Source organism: Thalassophryne amazonica, chromosome 7, assembly GCF_902500255.1.
Source record: "Thalassophryne amazonica chromosome 7, fThaAma1.1, whole genome shotgun sequence".
NCBI classification, from domain to species: Eukaryota; Metazoa; Chordata; class Actinopteri; order Batrachoidiformes; family Batrachoididae; genus Thalassophryne; species Thalassophryne amazonica.
This window is the reverse complement of record NC_047109.1, coordinates 54,075,861-54,092,941: the sequence shown is the minus strand read 5'-3', so window position 1 is coordinate 54,092,941 and position 17,081 is coordinate 54,075,861. Positions and strand designations below refer to the sequence as shown.

The following is a 17,081-nucleotide window of genomic DNA, read 5'->3' as shown; positions in this document are numbered from 1 at the left end:
TTCGCCTGTGAGCACTCCTTGTGGGAGGAGTCGTCCAGCCCCTCGTCGGAATTCCTTTGTCTAAGAAGTTGCTGAGAGACTGGCGCTTTGTTTGATCAAATTTTTTCTAACCTGTGAGGCACATCGAAGTGGACACGGTTCGAAAAATTAAGCTGGTTTTCGGTGAAAATTTTAACGGCTGATGAGAGATTTTGTGGTGATACTGTCGCTTTAAGGACTTCTCACGCAGTGGGACGTCGCACAGCGCTCCCAGGCGCCGTCGTCAGCCTGTTTCAAGCTGAAAACCTCCACATTTCAGGCTCTATTGATCCAGGATGTCGTGAGAGAACAGAGAAGTTTCAGAAGAAGTCGGTTTCAGCATTTATCCGGATATTCCACTGTTAATGGAGATTTTTTTAATGAAAGACGTGCGGACGGGTCCGCGCGTCGGGACGCAGCCGGCGCGGTGCGGCGGCACAGGAAAAACACCTCCGTGTTGATAACCATTTGTAAAATCCAGGCGGCTTTTGATGGCTTTCAGTGGAGTGAGTATCTGAGAAATTAACAGTTGGGCATGTTCCAACTTGTCCTTAAGGCTTCCAACAGAGGTGTTTTTCCTGGGTGGCGGAGCGTCGCGGCGGCTGCGAGCCGGACACTGCAATCCGTCCGTACGTCTTTCATTAAAAAAATCTCCTTTAACAGTGGAATATCCGGATAAATGCTGTGAAATCGACTTCTTCTGAAACTTCTCTGTTCTCTCACGACGTCCTGGATCAATAGAGCCTGAAATGTGGAGGTTTTCAGCTTGAAACAGGCTGATGACGGCGCCTGGGAGCGCTGCGCGACGTCCCACTGCGTGGGATGTCCTTAAAGCGACAGTATCACCTCAAAATCTCTCATCAGCCGTTAAAATTTCATCGAAAACCAGCTTAATTTTCGAACCGTGTCCACTTCGATGTGCCTCACAGGTTTAGAAAAAATTCTGATCAAACAAAGCGCCAGTCTCTCAGCAACATCTCATCTCAAAGGAATTCCAACAAGGGGCTGGACACAGGCGAATGACATCACCGACAGGCGTGGAAAAACTCACGCATGCACACGAGGGTTCAAGCATGTCTGACGTAAAAACATATGAATGAAATCCATATAGTTTTTGAAAACAATAAAAAGGACCTATACTTTATTGACAGACCTCGTAATTCCTGAGGGAGATCTACCGAATGATACAATTCTGAAGCACAACAGGAAGCACACAGGAATGATCAATTTCTTAAGACATGTATCAAGAGAGCCTTCTTAGATTCAATAGTGCCACTTTAAACAGATTCCCAACAAATTTACAAGAACGCCGTTTCAGGATCAGAAGTTGTGCTTTGAACAGATCTGTAACAGGCTCGTGAGAAAGCCATTTCAAGTTTAAACATGGCGTTTTAAACAGATTTCTCATGGAATGACAGGCATGGAAACAAATCATAAACCAGGCGAAAAAAGAAAAATCACTAACCGTCCAACAGTTAATGTTCTTCAAGTTTGTTCCATGAACATGCCACTGTGGATGGCTACAGCTGCTCAGGGACGTATGGTTGGTGGAAGGCTGCAGCTGATCAGGGACGTATGTTGGTGAAGGCAGCCGCAGCTCCGGAGCAGCAGCCTGTGCGGGCGGTGACCCCCTCTGGAGCCGCCGATGGTGTGTCCACCGCTGAGCGTGAGAAGATCTGTTCAGCTGCTGCTGAGGGTAAATCTACAGCGAAACACGTGGAGGCTGAGTAGTGACAGCCAGTGATGATTGAAACGGGATGTCCTGGTAAACCCTCAGCTGACGTCACAGAAAGAGCAGCTATGCACGGTGTCCCCAGCGGAGTGACCGCGTCGCACGCGGAAGCAGAGCCGGCTGCTGGGGGAAGAGAGACTGAGCGAGCTGTGAAAGTTTCTGACGATAATGAAGACGAGGCCGACGTGGGGAGCGCAGAAACGGAATCAACTGGAGCCACTGAGAGATTTGTGCTGAACGATGCTGAGGCTCCGGGCAGCTCCGTCTGCATAGCGACCGCTGTGTGCGCTGAGGCTTTCCCGGACGAGATTACTGGTGGTGATGAGCATGACTCCGAAGGTTCTACTGGCAGCAGCGCGGACAGTGACTGCCCAGAGGAACAGGTGGATGTGGCCGCCATCTCGGAAGCAGGTGTCGGTGGAGTTGGCACGGGCACTCCGACTGACCTGGGAGTCGGAATTGGGGCCACCAGGAGTGGGCGCACTGAAGTGTTTGCGCCCGCGACAAGTGGTTCAGCTGGATCCGGATTACTGGGCATTACTTTATTCCGTCGTGGAGCAGGTATGGGAGGAGTCTGGAGCGGGACCGACCTCAGTGGCTGTATTTCTGGACCAGGAGACATGAGGTAAGTGGCCGGCTTCGGTGTTGCATCGTACCAGGGTGGAGCGAGGGCGGCATCTGAGAGCGTTATGACGCGCGGCTCCTCACAACAGGTGGAAGTGAGCTCGGCCCTCAACAAAAAGTCCATGGGGTCCCTGAATACAGGGAGGAACCCAACCCTGCTCAAACTGCAATTAATGTTCTTAAGCTCTGGAAAATTGTTTACCAGCTCTGGTTCGGCTGAAAAGATCAGATCAAGAGCTGAGAAAATTTGCTGTTGGTTCTGCTGACTGCGGCAGTCCTGTTATTCGAAAAATAAGTCTTGAATCCTGAATAGTGTATTAGCCGTGTCCTGCAGTGCCTGACCTTCAGCCTCTGATGATGCATCGTCATCAATGTCCTCCCACTCCGAGTCGCTGTCAGTGAGTGGGAGGCTGACTGCCAGATGGTCTTCAGGTTGTCCGATCCAGACGGGGAGTTTTTCCACGGCAAAAAATTTGTCAAGATTCTCCAGGTCTGGGAAAAAATCATACAGCCAAGAATTGGCCTCAACAGGATCCAGGCTTGGTTGAGATAATCAAACCTCTTCTTTGGTGTGAAACAGGCTCTAAAGCAGTCAAAACAGAATTCTATTTCAGAAAAAATGTCCTTGATTAAGGCAAGGTCGTTGGCTGTGGCAACCAGTGTGGAGTTTGCTGGGTCCATTTTCTGGCTCGTTTGTAATGTCACGCCCGGCGGGTGCCAGGCACCCGAAGTGTTTGGACCCAAAATGCAAACTCTCGGACTACTGGATGTAGAAGTACTCATGGTCTTTAATTCAGGCTCTGGTTCGGTACACAGGTGATCAGTTGGCGAGGCAGAAGCACAAACAGGGTCAGGCAAAAATGCAGTCATGGGCAAGCAGGGTTCAAAGGCACAAGCAGACACAGACATCATGGGCAAGGCAAAAGGCGCAGTCAAAAAACACAAGGCAGGATCTGGATACACGGCAAAAACAGGACTAGACAAAGCGCTGGTACAAAGCGCTGTACAAAGACAACAAATGAGCAAGGGTGTGGTGACTGGGTGGAGATTAAATAAGACAGGAGTTAACTAGGTGCACGTGAAGGAACAATCAAGAAGGGGGTGTGGCTAGTGAACAGAGATAGGCATGAGACAAGATAGTGAAGGCAGGAAGACAGAGTGGGGTGATGAAACAGACAAAGATGTGTGAGCAGGTGCAAGAGCGGGAGTGAGTGAAAGAAGACAAAGCAGACAGAGTTAAAGTGAGAGAAAAACATGACAGGTGCAGGATGTGAAGTGAAAACAAATAACTGGGCGTGAGACATGTTAAGTGAACATAAATAACTGGGTGTGAATCAAGGACATGAAAGTAGGTGCAGGATGTGAAGTGGGAACAAGAGGCAAAAACAAAACTGAATCATATTTCCGTGAACAGGAATCAGACATGAACAAGAGACGAGACTAAACATGAACTGGCGAGACAGACTTAATCAAGACAGAAAAGCAGACCAGAGATAAACTAGATAAAACTGCTCAGAGAATAATAAGAAATTAAACACCATGTCAGAACTAATACTGAAACAGGCAGACATAAACTCTAAGTAGAAAAGAAACAAAACCAGACAAAGTGCAAACAGAAATGAGAACAGCATAAAAGAGCAAATGATAACTAAATGATCAACTATGAAAACACAGATTAATAGAAAGGAATTGAGACATGATCTGAATATAAATGTAACAAAGAAAGTGACAAAGCAAAATTAGAATAAACACATGATGAAAGTAACAAAAACAGAACTGAGAATAACCATATGATGAAAATAATATGACTAGTGAATAGTAACAAGAACAAAGTGACAAGAAAAACATGACAGAATAAATCATGATGAAAAATAAATAGTAATAAATCAAAGCTGCAGCAGATGGGAAACCATGAAAAGAGGAAAATCAAGGGCTTAGCGCCCTGACCAGGCCCAGTCCCTGACACTTTCGAAGTGGGAGGAAGCCAGAGCACCGGGAAAGAACCCCACACAAACACGAGGAGAACATGCAAACTCCACAAAGAAAGGACCAGGTCAGAAGCAATCCCACGGCCTTCTTGCTTTGAGGCAACAGTGTTAACCGCTAATCCACCATGCCGCCCGCAAAAGAACATATTTTTAAAATCAAAGCACTTCCCAAGTTAGTTGGATGTCCTCATGAAAAAAATTCCTCCACTTGTGTTTTTCCACAACGATTTCCTTTTGTGAAAGAAATTTTTAAAAAATTAAAATGTTTTCCAGTTAATGAAAAAGCACTTTTTTGAGTTTCATAGGGTTTCTTTCTGTCTTCAGTCACTCAGAATCTCTGACTGACACTGCAAGTCAGACACACACACAGTTCTTCACTCTGCCCAAAAAGAGAAGCTTGACTATGTCACATTCTCCAGGCTCTAGGATTGGCTGTGAATGAAAGATGATCTACAGGCAAGATGTACACTCTTGCTAAGAAACTGTACTTTCAGGACGTGGTCAATCAAAGACTGTGACATTCTGTCTCTGATCTATTAATAGAAATTTGAAAAAATGTTGACCAAGACACAGGGGTATGTCAAATACCAACTGCTTAACAAATAGATACAACATTTTATATATCATACATTTTCTTACTGCACAGTGCACATTAAAAGAACTCAGTCCTACACAGACCTTAAAGCTCATTGGTAATGGTGTTGATCCTTAGATTCCCACCAGACAGGATGTCAGTTCACCACAGGTTACTTCTCCAGCCAAGGATGGCACCATTTTCAGACCCGGCGCCACGAGGGGCGTTTGGGGGCGACGCCCCCTCACGTCATCAACCTCGTCCTCTCGGATGTGAGAGTTATCAAAAATAAAAATAAAAAAGAAAGAAAAAGAAATACTGGAAAATATAGCGCCTCGCAGTTTCGTTGATTTTTTTAGTCCAATTTTGCATGGTTTTTTTTTTTTTTTAACAGCGCATTGTGCTCTGCGTCCTCATCAAGCAGGCCGGTGTTCTGTCGATATGACGGGACACCTGTTGCGGCACCACGAAGGGAGAGTACGCGCATTGTGTTCTGCGTGTCTGTTTATAAGAATCTTCTCGCCCAGAAGAAAAAAAGAGCGCCAACAACTACCCATAACTGTGTTCTGCACTCGGAAAAAGATGCCTGCAGCGAGGTGTGAGTGGAAAAAGGCACGACAGTGGCGCAGCGCCAGGACGAAGAGGCGCAATCAGAGGAACTGTGAAATACTGGTCAGTCACTATTAATATATTTCTTATGTGTCCAACCTCGTAGGTTGATTGTTAAAATTAAATTCATTAGTTCTAAAAGCCATCATAAATATTTATAGGAAAACATTCTATTTTTATTTCTCAAACAAATGTTTGGGCCTGAAAACAGGTTGGTCTTATTTTTCTACTAAGGTTTGAACTTTGAGAGTGTTTACACACGAGAGAAAAGTGAGAAAATGTTAATGCCTGTTTGAGAAAAGTGTATAAAGTGTGTAGTGAGGGGTTTTACAGCCTTAAAACATCTATAATAATTGTAAAAAATAACGCTGACTACTTAATGTATTTCGCCTATTGCGGGCTATTTTTAGAACGTAACTCCCGCAATAAACGAGGGACCACTGTATATCTACATGAAAGGTTTATCTTTGACCCGTTGTGTGACTGTCATGCCCAATTGTGCTGTGTTTGCGCTTGTGATGGAGGGCTGTATGTGGGGTTAATCTACTGTCTCGTGTCGTTTCTCAGATCAGTTGTTGGTTTGGTTTTGTGGTATGCAGGAGATCACTTGACCGAGGGTCTATACGTTCAAATAGTAATTAAAAAATACTGTCATCACTCTTTACTCTTACTCAGTCAGTCTCTTACAACGGTGTAGCCTAAATACACGAGCTTTCTAGGAGCGCACCCAATTCGTTACGCACGTTCAGAGGCAGGTACCCTCCGGTGCGCACTTTTTGTGGCGGGGGACCCGCCCCCTGTGATAAACTCATCGCCCCCTTAATATTTTTTTTCTGGTGCTGGGCCTGTACCATTTACACTTGGATGTACTGGGACAATGCAGAGGAGGTACCTCGACCAGTGACACAGACAGGTTCTGAACAGGAATTGAACCCAGGTCTACATAATGGTAGCCCAACTCCTTATTCCACTGATCTGCCTGCTCTGTGCAATTCATATGCGATCTACATAATCTCAATTGACAATTACAAAAACGTAGGAACTAAAAAGCAACCATTTGTGAATAGCCAGTGTTCATTTAGCTAAAAGAGGTGATGACGTAAACAGCCAGTTACTTTATTCATTGATTTTTTTTTCTTTTTTTTCTATTTCATTCATTTTCTGCTGCTCATCCAGGTCCAGCTCATGGTGGCAGCACACCAAGCAGCTCATCCACACTTCCCTATCCTCAACCAAATCCTCTCACTCTTCCTGCAGGATCCACAGGGGTTCCCAAGCCAAATGGGTAATATAATCCCTCCAACATGTCTTGTGTCTTCCCTGGGTCCTCCTCCCAGTTGGATATGCCTGGAAGACCTCCCAAGAGAGACGACCAGAGGACATCCTCACCAGAAGCCTGAACCACCTCAGTTGGTTCTTTTTGATGCAAAGCAGCAGCGGCTCAACTCCACGTCCCTCACGGATATTCAAGCTTCTCACCCTGGCCCTGAGTGTAAGCCCAGATACCCAACAGAGCAATTTCATTTTTCCTGCTTGTATCCATAACCTTGTTCTTTCGATCATTACTCAAAGCTTATGACCATAGGTGAGAATAGGAGCGAAAATCAACTGGTAACTCAAGAGCCTCACCTTTGGGACCACTGAAGAAAGAGCAGCTACTTTATCTTGTATTATTTTTTAAAAAATTAATTCACCCTGTAGAGTATGTACATTTTGACAGGCAATGCTGACAATTTTGGTATTTGATCTCACACACACACACACACACACACACACACACACACACACACACACACACACACACACACACACACACACACACACACACACACACACACACACATCTTCAACTGCTTAGTCCAAATAAGGGTCGCAGGGGGCTGGAGCCTATCCCAGCAGTCACAGAGCGTGAGGCGGGGTTCACCCTGGACAAGATGCCAGTCTGTCACAGGGCCACATATAGACAAACACATTCACTCGCACACCTACGGACAATTTTTACATGTTTAAAGTGTAGGTGACACGTAATGCTATGTTTTCATGAATATTTAAGACTAAAATTAAACAGCTTGAAATTTGTACCACTAAAAAACGGGAACTTCCCGGCATGACGACATTGGAGAAGGAGGAGGAAGTGGCTCCAGAACCATTATCTTAATTGTCCCAATAATGTATGGATTAATTTATGGATTTTTACATGCTACTGACAGCCCCATGGTCAGGTCAGAGCTGTACCATGTTTTCGGTGATAGAACGGTTACTTTTTGCCGGCAGAATGGCAGGTGGAACACTTATATTGATGTGCGCACACTTGCACGGAGTCCCTGGCTTCTCCACTTGACACTGAGACAAAACTGAGGATCTTCAGATTATTTTATTGTTTTCTGGATCATTGGATAATGTCGTTGCTTGCAGATTGAGACGTTATGAGCAGAAGAGGCGCTCCGAGTCTTTTTCCTGCTGCGCAATGCGGCTCGTTAACAACATGGCACAACACTGGATCGATCAACCGCAATAACTGATTACAGCTGGCGCTGGAACCTGGCACCAAAGTCCAGTGTGACAAATGAGTTTCCTTCAACCAGGACAGAAGGAATTAAATTATTTTTCAGATGTGGTTTTGTAAAGGTGGATACGTTTAAAGATGATCTCACTGAAACGGACAGGTAAAAAGACTATATATTTACTTCTTGTGTGAATGGTTTTATCCATCCATCCATCCATTTTCTTTCACTTTATCCGGAGTCGGGTCGCGGGGGCAGCAGCTCAAGCAAAGCCGCCCAGACCTCCTGATCCACACACACCTCGCCTAGCTCCTCCAGGGGAGCCCCAAGGCGTTTCCAAGCCAGCCGAGAGATGTAGTCCCTCCAGCGTGTCCTGGGTCTTCCCCGGGGACTCCTCCCAATGGGACGTGCCCGGAACACCTCTCCAGCGAGGCATCCAGGGGGCATCCGGAAAAGATGCCCGAGCCACTCAACTGACTCCTTTTGATGTGGAGGAGCAGCAGCTCGACTCCGAGCTCCTCCTGAGTGACCGAGCTCCTCACCCTATATCTAAGGGAGTGCCCAGCCACCCTGCGGAGGAAACTCATCTCGGCCGCTTGTACTCGCGATCTCGTTCTTTCGGTCATGAGCCAAATCTCATGACCATAGGTGAGGATTGGAACGTAGATCGATTGGTAAATCGAGAGTTCTGCCCCCCTACTCAGCTCTCTCTTCACCACAACGGTCCGATACAGCAGCCGCATCACTGCAGATGCTGCACCGATCTGTCTATCAATCTCACGCTCCATCCGTCCCTCACTCGTGAACAAGACCCTGAGATACTTAAACTCCTCCACTTGAGGCAAGGACACTCCACCGACCTGAAGAGGGCAAAGCACCTTTTTCCGGTCGAGAACCATGGCCTCAGATTTGAAGGTGCTGATTTTCATCCCGGACGCTTCACACTCGGCTGCAAACCGCCCAAGTGCGCGCTGAAGGTCCTGATTTGACGAAGCCAACAGAACCACATTGTCCGCAAACAGCAGAGATGAGATTCTGTGGTTCCCAAACCAGAACCCCTCTACACCCTGGCTGTGCCCATAAATTCTGTCCATAAAAATAATGAACAGAACCAGTGACAAAGGGCAGCCCTGGCGGAGGCCAACATGCACTGGAAACAGGTTTGACTTACTACCGGCAATGTGAACCAAGCTCCTGCTGCGGTCGTACAGGGACCGGATAGCCCTTAGCAAAGGACCCCGGACCCCGTACTCCCGGAGTACCCCCCACAGGGTGCCCAGAGGGACACGGTCGAACACCTTCTCCAGATCCACAAAACACGTAGACTGGTTGGGCGAACTCCCATGAACCCTTGAGCACCCGATGGAGTGCGCGTAGAGCTGGTCCAGTGTGCTGCGACCAGGAAGAAAACCACACTGCTCCTCCTGAATCTGAGGTTCGACCATTGGTCGAATTCTCCTCTCCAGTACTCTGGAATAGACCTTACCAGGGAGGCTGAGGAGTGTGATCCCCCTATAGTTGGAACACACCCTCCTGTCCCCCTTCTTAAACAGAGGGACCACCACCCCGGTCTGCCAATCCAGAGGCACTGTCCCGATCGCCACGCGATGTTGCAGAGGCATGTCAGCCAAGACAGTCCCACACCATCCAGAGACTTAAGGTACTCAGGACGGATTTCATCCACCCCAGGAGCCTTGCCACCAAGGAGCTTTCTAACCACCTCAGCGACTTCGGCCCGGGTAATGGATGAGTCTGCCTCTGAGTCCCCAGTCTCTGCTTCCTTTTCGGAAGACGTGACGATGGGATGAGGAGATCCTCAAAGTATTCCTTCCACCGCCCGACACATCCCCAGTCAGGGTCAACAGCTCCCCACCCGCACCATAAACAGTGCTGGTGGAGAGCTGCTTCCGCCTCCTGAGGCGTGGGACAGTTTGCCAGAATCTCTTCGAGGCCGAGTGATAGCTCCCCCTCTAGCTGCCACCTTATCACGGTGGGGGACTTTGCATACCCAGACGATCCTAGAAGCTATGTTGTCGGGGGCTTTGTGCCCCTTGTAGGGTCTCCCAAGGCAAACAGGTCCTAGGTTGACGGGTCAGACTAAGGGCAGTTCAGAACCTCCATGACTAGTAAAAAAATCAAGGACCGAGACGTCGCCCGGTATGGCGGAGCCGGGGCCCCACCCTGGAGCCAGGCCTGGGGTTGGGGCTCGCGCGTGAGCGCCTGGTGGTCGGGACTTAGCCCATGGGGCCCGGCCGGGTTCAGCCCGAAAGAGCGATGTGGGCCCGCCCTCCTGCGGGTTCACCACCTGCAGAGAGGGCCATGGGGCTCAGGTGCAGAGAGGATTGGGTGGCGGTTGAGGGCGGGTGGCCCAGCGGCCCGGTCCATGCTCATAGCCCCTGGCTGTTGGGACATGGAATGTCACCTCGCTGGGGGGAAAGGAGCCTAAGCTTGTGCGGGAGGTTGAGAGATACCGACTAGAGATATTCGGGTTCACCTCCACGCACAGCTTGGGCTCTGGTACCCAACTCCTAGAGAGGGGCTGGACGCTTCATTTTTCTGGCGTTGCCCACGGGGAGAGGCAGAGAACTGGGGTCACATTGCTTATTGCTTCCCAGCTCAGTCGCCATGTGTTGGAGTTCACTCCAGTGAACGAGAGGGTCACGTCCCTACGCCTTCAGGTCGGGGACAGATCTCTCACCGTTGTCTCAGCCTACGGGCCGAGCGGCAGTGCAGAGTATCTGACCTTCTTGGAGTCCCTGGGAGGAGTACTAGATAGCACTCCGAATGGGAACTCCATTGTTCTCCTGGGGGATTTCAACGCCCACGTGGGCAGCGACAGTGAGACCTGGAGGGGGGTGATCGGGAAGCACGGCCTCCCCGATCTAAACCCGAGTGGTGTTCAGTTGTTGGACTTCTGTGCTAGTCACAGTTTGTCCATCACGACCACCATGTTCGAGCACAAGGGTGTCCATAAGTGCACGTGGCACCAGGACACCCTGAGCCGGAGGTCGATGATCGACTTTGTAGTCGTATCATCTGACCTCGGCCACGTGTCTCGGACACTCGAGTGAAGAGAGGGGCAGAGCTGTCGACCGATCACCACCTGGTGGTGAGTTGGATCCGGTGGAAGGGGAGGAAGCCGGTCAGACCTGGCAGGCCCAAACGTATCGTGAGGGTCTGCTGGGAACGACTGGCGTAACCCTCTGTCAGCGAGCTCTTCAATTCCCACCTCCGGGAGAGCTTCTCCCAGATCCCGGGGGAGGTTGGAGACATGGAGTCCGAGTGAAACATGTTTTCCACCTCCATTGTCGATGCGGCCGCTCGTAGCTGTGGTCACAAGGTCTCTGGTGCCTGTCGCGGCGGCAATCCCCGAACCCGGTGGTGGACACCGGAAGTAAGGGATGCCGTCAAGCTGAAGAAGGAGTCCTACTTATCTTTGTTGGTAGGTGGAACCCCAGAGGCAGCTGACAGGTACCGGCAGGCCAAGCGTGCCGCAGCCCGTGCGGTCGCAGAGGCAAAAACTCGAGTCTGGGAGGAGTTCGGGGAAGCCATGGAGGTGAATGGTTTTAGTATCTAATAATAACATATTAAAGAAGGAAAACAATATTTATTTTAAAAATAGCTGATATTTTCAGCCCCTCATGTCATTTTTCAGATTTTAAATTGTTTCTAAGGGGGAAAAAAAAACACATAAAAAAATCCACACTTCTTCATCAATTTTCTTCTGAAATCACAGATCGTAAAACCATTTTTTATCAGTTGATTACAACCAAAGAGCTGGCAAAAAAAAACAACAAACCAAAAAATAGTTTATCACCCCCACCCATGCCAAAATCACCTGCATTATTTATTTATTTTATAATCAGAATTCTGTGTTCTGAACTCTGCCAAAAATCAAATCAAAATTCTAATTTTTTTTTTATTTATATAGCACCAATTCACGATGAAATCGTCTCAAGGTGCCAATATCATCACTGTTGTCAGACTAAAGGTTTCCTCTAAAGTTTGTCATCTAAATAAGGCTCAAAACCATAAATGCTGTGTCCCCCACAGCTGCTTCAGAAACACCTTCAGACTGGACTTTAAAATAAAATTTAAAAAAAGAAAATCCACACTAGAAAAAAAATCATCTTAATTGATTTGGGCTTGAATCAGCAGGAGCCGTTCCGTTGATGATGTGGCAACAGTATGGCAGCGGCTGATGGCTGAAATAGAGCGCAGACTTCAGACAGCTGTAGTTCATCCTTTACCTGCGCACTTATAGACTTTTATTGTTCAGGATTTTTAAAATATCAACATTTCATCATTTTTAGTGATTATTTGTGCACATTTTTTGGTGTCACCTACACTTTAACGAAGATTAATAATTGTAATTAAAGAAAAAACTAAAACTGAAAAACTTTAAAAAATGAATACAACATAAAATGGTGCAAACTGTAACATTTCATGAGTAAAAAGTTCAAAACTGTTTGTTTGTGTAAAAACAAACTGGTACACTTTAAAGCTTTAATTTCCCTTCATCCTTAAAGCCATTACTTTGAAAAAAACATGCACCCTGAGTATAAACATTTAATGAAATAGTATTCACTGAGGATGGAGGTGGGGAATACAAGGATGTTCTGGTTTGATCGAAACTCCAATGAAGACGGCATCACTTTACTGTGAATTTTAAAGTCATCATTACATAGCATGCTGCAGCAAACATTCTTTGACGCTGAGAGTGAAATCTGCGCGGTATTTCACGACGACCTTTATGTGCACCCATGCATCGTACTAATGGACTTGTGACATTTGGAAGAACACAACTGATCAGAAAAGTGAGGCTCTGCCATCTCTGCTGACCTTAATACTGATTTAACTAAACAACACGCAAAAAAAAAACAAAAACACACAAAGTAAACAGAAATATGTGCTGATATACGGAAAGCAAAACAGAATTGACAAACGTGGTAGAGGATCAAATCTCAGAGGACTTACTACATCTGCTGGGCTGCGTCATGTCTGTCCACGTGCCGTTGAGTAAGCACTTTCTGACTTTGGGCCCCACAATCACTCTGTTTCCTCTGCAGATGTACTCGATCTCATAATCCACTGGCAAAATCTGCACACTGCGGATCTGTAAGATGTGCAGAGTGGGAGAAATGGTGAGGACACAGTCAATGCGCTCAGTCATTCACAGTTGAAAATGACAAAACAAATTTTGGTACCATGTGGTTCTGAAGATAGCTGTAGGCTGTACTGCATGCCCAATTAAAAGTCACGCCTGAAACAATTGTAAATGGACTGCATTTATATAGGGCTTTTCCATCTGCATCAGACGATCAAAGCGCTTTACAATAATGCCTCACATTCACCCCAATGTCAGGGTGCTGCCACACAAGGCACTCACTACACACCGGGAGCAACTAGGGGATTAAGGACCTTGCCCAAGGTCCCTTAGTGATTTTCTGATCAGGCTGGGGTTTGAACCAAGGATCCTTTGGCCTCAAGCCCAGCATCTTAACCACTAGACCATCACCTCCCCAATGATTTTAATTGAAACAATGATTTTATTCCACAGCCTCAGAAACAAGCAAAACTATGGAACCCCTTGAGTGCCAGGGTTGGAATTATTTTTTAGAGCTTGTTTTGCAGTCCCTTGCAACAATTTTTACACTCCCATACAATAAGTTTTGTGTTCGCTTACAATAAGTTGTATGTTCCCACACAATAAATTTTGCATTCCCACACAATACATTTTATGTTCTCACACAATATGTTTTGTGTTCCCACATAATACGTTTTGTTTCCACGCAATACGTTTTGTGTTTCAAATTTCAAAATCAACTCAAATCAAATTTATTAATTTATATAGCACCAATTCACGATAAAATCATCTCAAGGCGCTTCACACAACATAAAAAAAACAATTAAAAATTTAAAACACAATTAAAAGACGACCATAAAAGAAAGACAAGAATAAAAACACATAACACTAATGATAAAACAGGGAAAACAAATGAGTCTTTAAATGTGACTTAAAAGTCTCCACAGTATCCGACTGCCAAATTTTTCCCACGCAATACATTTTGTGTTCCCACACAATATGTTTTGTGTTCCCACGCAATACATGTTCTATTACCATGCAGTAACTGTTTTGTTTCAATGGAAGTCAAGACGAGTCATACCAGTCACGCAGCACGCAGACTACTGTAATGTTGTCTGAGAGAACCCTCTCAGTTGAAGAAATCTTTGGGAACAGAATACTAATGTGGTGCCATTATAAAATTCCTGCTACATACAGTAACTTGATATACTGACCTCAACTATGAATGTGAGTGGAACAGATTGAATGTGGACTGTGTGAGGACCGTGCTGTAAAAAGACAGTGTCCATGTTTTTTGTATGTATATTATGGCTACTCAGGTCATCCTGAAAAAAAAAGAAGAAATTTTGATATTTAGTCTCTCCAATTACTTATGGACTCTGAAAATTGAGGGAATGTGTACACAAATGGCTAATGTGATATTTTTGTCAGCAAAAGTGCATCATTGTTACTTAGAAATATTGTTCTTTTTAGGAATGGTGTTGGGAAAGTGTAGTGACACGGACCCACAACAGAGGGCGCAAATGAACGGACAATAGATGAGCCACAATACAACACTTTGCTGTTGTGAAACGTGCACAACGAAATACAGACAAATGCAGAATTTAGATTAGAGTCAAATGTACAAAGGTGACGTGTGGGCAGGCTCGAGGATAGGAGATGTCCGTCCAGAGAAGAGCCGGATCCCACACGATTTCCACTGCCACCGAACCCGGAGGATACTGGAGCTGCCAAGTCCTGAGTCCCCAGGTGGCCACCGTCTCCGGCTGTCGGATCTGGTACTGCTGGCAGGAAACAAAGACAGAAAGCGAGGTGAGTGTGGTGACACTCAGCAACTCCTCGCACACAGTTCAGGAATTGCAGGTGGGAATTACACCTCCACCTCCGCAAATACGAACACAGTCTTTCACAGGACCTGAAACAAACACTTGTCTTCACGGGTCGGGAAGGGTGTGGTTCGTCACCCTGTCGTCCACGACCAGCTCAGCCTCCAGCTGACACAAGCAGTCAGGAACTCCTGTAGTAATCAGATAAACAGTTAAGTGCGATACGGCACAGAATATGGCTGAGGAAGTTACCTCCGAAGGTAGGCGATATCTCGGCAGCGGGGTGGAGATGTTGTCCGGCCTTTATGAGGTGGTTGATGTGGTGATAGGTGACAGCTGTCAAGAGTTGATGAGTGACAGCTGTCACTCCTGGCCATTCCTGTGAGGCGGCAGCGCCCTCTCGTGCCTGAAGCCCGCACTTCAGGCAGGGCGCCCTCTGGTGGTGGGCCAGCAGTACCTCCTCTTCAGCGGCCCACACAACAGGACCCCCCTCAACGGGCGCCTCCTGGCGCCCGACCAGGCTTGTCAGGGTGTCGGGTGTAGAAGTCGGCCAGGAGGGCCGGGTCCAGGATGAAGCTCCTCTTCACCCAGGAGCGTTCCTCAGGTCCATACCCCTCCCAGTCCACCAAGTACTGGAACCACCGGCCCTTTCGACGGACGTCCAGGAGCCGGCGCACCGTCCAAGCCGGCTCCCCGTCGATGATCCGGGCAGGAGGTGGCGCCAGTCCGGGAGCACAGAGGGGTGAGGTGTGGTGTGGTTTGAGTCTGGAAACATGAAATACAGGGTGGATTTCATGTTTCATGGAAAGTCCTCAGTCCGGCCGCAGTGAAGCTCCAACTCCCAGCTTCACTGCGGCTGGACTGAGGACTTTGAGGACTTTGAAGGGGCCAATGTATCTGTCCTTTAGTTTTGGGGAGTCCACCGGTAGGGGAATGTCCTTTGTAGACAACCACACCTCCTGCCCGGGCTGATATGCAGGGGCCGGGGAACGTTGGCGGTCTGCATGGGCCTTAGCTCTCGTCCGGGCCTTCATCAAGGCAGAACGGGCGGTGCGCCACACCCGACGGCATCTTCGCAGGTGGACCTGGACCGAGGGCACACCGACCTCTCCCTCCACTATGGGAAACAATGGGGGCTGGTACCCCAGACACACCTCAAACGGGGAGAAGCCGGTGGCAGAGAACACCTGGCTGTTATGTGCGTACTCGATCCAGGCCAGATGGTCACTCCAGGCCGTTGGGTGCACGGCTGTCACACAGCGGAGGGCCTGTTCAAGTTCTTGGTTGGCCCGCTATGCCTGTCCATTCATCTGTGGGTGATACCCGGACGAGACGCTCACGGTGGCCCCCAGTTCTCTGCAGAAACTCCTCCAGACCTGTGAGAATTGAGGACCGCGATCCAAGACAATGTCAGTTGGTATCCCATGCAGACGCACGACGTGGTGGACCAGGAGGTCTGCTGTCTCCTGGGCCGTTGGGAGAATTGGTCCACTACCGTGAGGATGGTTGTCATGCCCTCGGACGGCGGGAGGCCCGTGACAAAGTCCAGGCCGATGTGGGACCAGGGGCGATGAGGCACCGGGAGCGGTTCAGAAGTCCTTGTGTTTTTGTATGGTCTGCCTTGCCCCTGGCACAGGTGGTACAGACCTGGACATATTCCCGGACGTGGGCTTCCATGGACACCCACCAGAAGCGCTGCCGGACCACTACCACGGTCCTTCGCACCCCTGGGTGACAGAAGAGCTTGGAACCGTGACAGAAGTCCAGGACTGCAGCTCTGGCCTCTGGTGGGACGTACAGACGGTTCTTGTGGCCCGTTCCTGGGTCCGGGCTCTGTGCCAGGGCCTCCCGGATGGTCTTCTCCATGTCCCAGGTGAGAGTGGCCACGATAGTGCACTCAGGTATGATGGATTCCGGCGGATCCGACAGCTCTGTTTTGACTTCGTCTTCATGAACCTGGGACAAGGCGTCCGATCTTTGATTCTTGGTCCTGGGGCGGTAGGTGATCCGGAACTCAAAACGCCCGAAGAGCAATGACCAGCGGGTTTGCCTGGGGTTCAGCCGCTTGGCGGTCCTGATATACTCCAGGTTCCGATGGTCCGTGAAAACCGTGAATGGTA

At 48.1% G+C, this 17,081-nt stretch overlaps 1 protein-coding gene across 1 annotated transcript in view; it reads right to left on the bottom strand.

Moving 5' to 3' along the window:
* The window catches only part of gabbr1a (gamma-aminobutyric acid (GABA) B receptor, 1a), a 442,232-nt gene that overhangs the window by 395,856 nt on the left and 29,295 nt on the right, over window positions 1-17,081 (bottom strand). Inside the window, exon 4 of the mRNA XM_034174198.1 lies at window positions 13,027-13,165. Within this exon, the coding sequence (XP_034030089.1) occupies window positions 13,027-13,165 (139 nt within the window). The remainder of the gene's footprint in view (window positions 1-13,026; window positions 13,166-17,081) is intronic.